This window comes from Pundamilia nyererei, unplaced genomic scaffold, assembly GCF_000239375.1.
Source record: "Pundamilia nyererei isolate P.nyererei 1_Seehausen unplaced genomic scaffold, PunNye1.0 scaffold00189, whole genome shotgun sequence".
Lineage (NCBI taxonomy): Eukaryota > Metazoa > Chordata > Actinopteri > Cichliformes > Cichlidae > Pundamilia > Pundamilia nyererei.
Window position 1 is genome coordinate 594,728 of NW_005187590.1, and position 6,059 is coordinate 600,786.

Here is a 6,059-nt window from a genome sequence, read left to right on the forward strand (position 1 = left end):
GAAAAAGGAGATGCAGGTTTGCACATACATTCACATACTCACACACACCAGATACAGAACTTGTAAACAATCTCTGATTGAACATTTGCATTTACTTATCAGAAATGCCTCCCCCTTCCCTTGAGCAAAATATTTGGAGGGTGTTAATCCACATCACTGAGGAGTAACTAGTCAACGCAACCTCACTAAAGCCCCATAAATCAGACAGTGTCTACTAATCATATAAAGGTACTAATTTGTTCCATAATAAAATAAAGTTTACCCTCGATAGCAAAAAATAATGACTTAATTAAGGCTCAGCTGTTAGTATAGATCCTAAAACAATTCAGATTAAACTTAGAACGAATATGCGCTTTAAAATGCCCAGTTATGTTGTATTAATTCAAACTCAAGATTTTATCTGTCTCTTGTCAATGACTCTGTTGCTAATCAGTTATGTAGGCGCAGGAGCTGTCTCATTAAATGTCTTAAAGGTTAACCTGTTGTTTAAGTAACTTGTCCTTTACGACTTACTGATCATGGGCATCTTCTCATGTGTCCTTTGGCAGATTCTTATAGAATTTTTCTACTTCTTGAGGTGTTGAGAAAAGGTGGATCTTTCCATCGTACAGGATCCTGGGCCTATAGGGGTTGTGCTGGAATCCATGGAAGGCATTATTATCAATAAGCAGCTTGACAACCTGGTAAAAATCCCCATAGGATCCTAACCATTTCCGCAGACAGATCCTATGCAAATGTGATCTTGTGTAATTTGTTGTTTTCTTGCTTCCCAATATACCAGTTCTTTTTCTTGGAATTTTAAGAAACCAATGAGCACCGCTCTGTTCTGTTTCCCGGGGGCTAGCATGCGATGTATTCGTTCCAGTGTGAATGACTTGTCAGGCGCTAGCCCCAGCATTTAGGTAGCATGTTGTTAATAAAGTCGAAGAGTGGTTGTTTCCCCTCTGCTTCCTCTCTTATGCCAAAGATGCACAAGTTCTTTCATTTTACTCGGTTTTCTAAGTCATCTGTTTTGGCTTCAAGAAGTAGGATTCTTTTGATAGTTCAGTGAGGTTTCTGTTTTTTTCAAGTGTGCTTTCTACCTCAACAATGCAAGCCTCAGCCTCCTCAATATGAGCCGCCTGGTTCAATATGTCTCAGATTTGATTTGAACTCATCCAATACTTCATCTGTGTTGTGTGCTGGATTTGGTGCGGTTGTCTTAGTGCCTGTCTTGCGTCTTCGGGAAAGATTTCACACCGTTTGACAGATGAAGCTTTAGACATTTCAATGCTGTATATTCCAAACCACACTAACAGCGTACAGTTTGTACACTGTCTTAGTAGCAATCCCGCTATGCTGCCATCTTAAGGCTGGGCCACATGACCCCATCCCTATGGTATACAGTATCTTTGTTAATATTGTCATTTAAGCTTATCATCAGATAATGAAGAAATTTTACAGCTGCTCAAAACCTGTCATATCCACCTTAGCTTTCACAAATAGCGTGTTGTCTTTAACGTACAGAGCATTTTGGGGAGTTTGCAGCATATTGTGGGAAATAAAGCAAGGAAATCCAACAGCAACATTGGTCTGGGATTCAGGAGTGGGTTGTTGGAAGCATTTGGTGGTAGGGTCAGGTCTGAAGCTGAGACTCCGATGGTTAGAGGCACCACTTTGGTCCAGAACAGAGAGAGACACAGTCTGTCTGAAAGGCCATGGCAGAAGAGTGTCAAAGTCTCCAGGCATGAGGACTACATAAAGTGACAGGTGAGTACCTCTTCCCTCCCCATCCCCATTCAGATAGGCTTTAATGGCCATCTTGTATCCACAGCGTCCAGTGTAGAATGGCACACTTGTCAGGCATGACAGCTGACCATTGGCCTCTGCCCCACTCCTCTTCCCAAAGTCTTCAATTTTCCAGATCAACTTCCCATCATAAGATGTCGCTTCAAGCTCCTGCAGGTGCTTTTTATTGAGATTAAGTTGAGCAGCATGAAGATGTAGGAGGCCTGAGTGACGCTTTAAGTTCTCCTCCAAGGTTCCTGGTTGAAGAACATAATAAGATCATTTAGCGAAATCCTGAAATATTCTTTACTGTCTAGACACGCCCAATCATTGTTGAATTATTTTACTGTTCATTTAGTTCAGAAAAACAGAGTAATAACCACCAAGGCTGGATTAACCTTTTCAGATTCCAGATTGTGATTATGAAGATAACTGTTGGTTGCAGCCTTAGCATCTTACCTCATTTCTTTTATGTGTTAATGACTTTATCCAGAAAGTTTATAGTAAATGAGCTCAGACTAAACTACATCCATAAAAGTCCATAAAGGGTCCTAATCTGGTGTTTTAAATTTCAAAATCAGAAGCACAGACTGTTGGAAGGAGGACAACTGATATTTTTCTTCATTTTATATTGCATCAATGCAGAAATTACTCATTGTTTCAATTTACGATTAAGAATGTTTTTCATGTTCTTGAAAACATGAAAGTAAAGAAAGTGGAGAACTGGAACCTTCTCTTATCCTTGTTGAGACAAGTGGTGGATGGTGAAAGATATTACTGGAGGATCGCACCAGACTACTTGACATTGTCTAGCTACAGTCTCTGTTGCTAAATGAAGACAGCATATTTCATATCTGACCAAGTAACAATTTATTAATACAGGGAAGACGCTGTTACATTTACTGTGGTAAAGAGGTCTGAGGTTCAGTTACCTAGATGCTCTCTAAGGGCCTCAACTTCAGACACTTCCTGCATCGCAACATCCAGAGACTTCCTGAGCTGTGCTAGCTCCTCCAGATGAGGACGAAGCCCCCGAGACACCTGCTGGAGGTCCAGCTGGACAGAAGATAGGGTATCCTCTTGCCTTCTAAGAGTTCTCTGATAATACACAGACAGACATGGGTACAGTGGGGTAATTTGTGTGTTTATTTACATCAAATGTAAATAAAACATTCTCTAAATTTTATGGTAGTTAAAATTAAGAAAGACAGAATATAATCAACAAAAAGAAAAAAAAATTCAGAAAAAAACATTGTTATCTGGCATCATGGGCAGATAAAATTGGGTATTATCAGCATTGCAGTAAAAATTAATGTTATGCCTTTTAATGATACTGCCAAAGGGAAGAATGCATAACGTAAACAGAATTGGTCCTAGCACAGAACCCTGTGAAACGTGTGAAGAGGCCTCTTCTTTTACATGAACTTGGAGTCTAGTACATAGATATGTTTTAAACCACTGTAGTGCAGTGCCTTTAACACCTACAGCATGGTCTAATGAAATATTATGGTCAACAGTATCGAATGCTGCACTGAGGTCTAGCAGGACAAGAAAGCTGTTCATTAAAGCTGTTTCTGTGCTGTGATGAGCTCTGAAACCTGACTGAAACTGTTCAAATAAATAAGTTATGTGTCCAGCAAACTTGCCTGAGTGGAATCTTCTCATTTGTCTTTGAACCTGGTCATGAGTGAAAATGATAGGTGGGGGAGGGGTGTCAGGACTTTTACCCGAAGCTATGGTGCCATGTGGAGGGGGAGGGAGAGAGAGTGCTGTGGCTGTGGATTGCACACTGACTACAAGTAAGTCAGTAGGAGGGTGAGCATTTATGGCAATGTTGAGTCTGTTGAAAAACAGATTCAACTCATTAGCTCTGTCCTCACCGCCCTGTCCTCTGTCCTCAAGTCTTGTGACTCCCTCATCTTTAGAGGCCTTCCTCACTCAGAGGGGAAGACCAGTACCGTTTAAAGATCCAGTATTGGCTTTCATACAAAAGACCTGGTTTAGAGCTCACCAATTTATCAACACTAGCCCCTATCTTACCTCTAGAGCCTCTATCTGGTATAATAAGAAAATATTAATTGGTAAGAAACCGTTCAGGTGGGAGGCTTGGTTTAGGGCAGGTATCAACCAGGTGGGGGATTTATATGGGCAAACTGGCATGAAATCATTTGTGGAAATCAGACAAGAATGTAATCTGGATCCAAGGGAAATTTGGAGGTTTTTTCAAGTTAGACACTGTATTAAAGCCATTTTGAACAATAACTCAGACCCTCCATCTAGTATTCAGGAGATGTTTGCAGCTCCTGGTATCAATAGAATCAGAGCATCCAAATTCTATGGGATCTTCAGAGAGGCGCACTCTCCCAATTTGGAGGGGCTGAGGCAGTGCTGGGAGAAGGATCTGGGAATTCAGATTTCAGGGGATAGTTGGAAGAAGCTGGCTTCATCATGGTATGTTTGCTCACGTGAAGCACAATCTCAGTTTATCCTATACAAGTTGCTTCACAGAAATTACTGGACTCCCAGTAAGCTATTCAGGTTGAAGCTTGCTTACACTGACACCTGCTGGAAATGTCAGGAGGAAGCCGGGACCCTAGTTCATGTTGTATGGATGCCGGAAAAATGATTATTTGTGGGATGGGATCATTAACCTTGTGAATGATCTTTTTAATCTTCACCTTTCTAAGTCTCCAGCTTTGTGTGCCCTGGGTCTGTTACCTGACAGCAGTATTCTCACTAGAAGACAGAGACTATGGGTGCGTTTGGCTTTCATAACAGGCTGCAGGATAAGGCACTGGAAATCATCCAGCCCCTGTTGTTTCAGGGAATGGTCTGAACAAATGTCCAAGATGGCATTATATGAACAGGTTACGTACAGAGTTAAGGGGAGAGAAGATATTTTTGATCAGGTTTGGGGTCCCTTTTTGTTGTACATCGACAATGTCTCTTAGATAATGTGATACGTTGGTTTTTTTTCTTATTTTGTTTTCCTTATGTCGTTGTCATTGTTATTGTTGTTCTTTTTCTTTGACAGCCAGTAGAGGAAAGAAATTGGTCAAGGTCGAGTTTAGTTTCTAGGCACCTGGGTGTTCTGCCCCTTTTGTTCTTGTTTTTGCTGGTGTCTCCCAGTTTCTTATTTTGTTTCTTCTGTTTTTTTTTCTTCTTTTTTTCTCTTTTTTCTTTTGGTTTTCTTTAGCTATTGTTAGCTCTTATTTGTTTGTTGCTGTTAAGACGGAGAACTGACAATATTATTACTCCCGTTGTATATGTGTATGTGTTTCTGTCCATCCAAAACATGAATAAAAAAAAAGAAGATAGTAGCCATCCAAAATTCTACTTCTCTTTCTTCTGAAAGACTAATTATTATTATTATTATTATTATTATTATTATTATTTCCAATGTAGGTGAACTGAGAGTTAAAACAGAGTATGCTTAACATGTTCTACTAATTTGAATTGTTCTACTCAATTCAATTTTAGTTATATAGTGCTAAATCACAACAGTCACCTCAAGGTGCTTAATATTGTAAGCTTTCCCTTACAATTTTAAGCACCTTGAGGTGACTGTTGGGAAAACCTACATCTACACCAAACGTAACAGTTGTCTTATTCAACCAATGACTATTCAAATAGTGGGCTTCCAAAACAGGTCAGCAAGTCAGCAAAAGTTATGGCTGAATTTAAAAAAATCCACAATGGAAAGAGATTATTTAGCATGAACCTCAAACCAAAAGTGAGATTTTGAATTCTAGCAATGGTCCACTTTGTTTTAATTTTTCATTAATATCTAACATTCTTTGCCAAATATATCTACCAGCCCACCTCTGCACATGTCCAAACTGTGAAAGTCTGCCATCAAAGAGACTGGAGGCCTCCAAAAAATGCTGATGAACTTCTTGATAATATTTGGAGTGATCTATGCATTACACCTACACTACTATAGTTATCCCAAGGACTGAACACTGCTGTAATCATTCCGAGTACAGGGGTCTGGAAGCTGGTTATCATAGTACTGGGTCTGTGAAATTTTTTAAAGTTATATTATTTGAATTATTGTTTTCTGCTTGTATTATATTTATATTTATAGTTCCTAGTTTCTGTTTTGTTTCTGTGCCTCCCCTGTGTTCCTGGTGTCATGTATCTGTTGAAGGTTTAGTTCTGTATTCTTGTTCTCTTTATTTTGTCTACGTGTGTTGTATGCTTAGTTCTGAGTCTTAGCACTCTGTCACTATGTCTTCCCTGTGTTCCACATCTAGTTACTTTTGTCTCTGTGTTTCATGTTTCCTTTGTTC

At 39.6% G+C, this 6,059-nt stretch overlaps 1 protein-coding gene across 1 annotated transcript in view; it reads right to left on the reverse strand.

Annotated features, from left to right (window-relative positions):
* Positions 1 to 1,388: 1,388 nt before the first annotated feature.
* Positions 1,389 to 6,059, reverse strand: part of traf5 (Tnf receptor-associated factor 5) — a 13,733-nt gene continuing 9,062 nt past the window's right edge. The window contains exons 10-11 of the mRNA XM_005747111.1: positions 2,700 to 2,865; positions 1,389 to 2,024 (exon numbers count right to left, since the gene is read on the reverse strand). Coding sequence (XP_005747168.1) covers positions 1,438 to 2,024; positions 2,700 to 2,865 — 753 coding nt within the window. The 3' untranslated portion in view covers positions 1,389 to 1,437. The remainder of the gene's footprint in view (positions 2,025 to 2,699; positions 2,866 to 6,059) is intronic.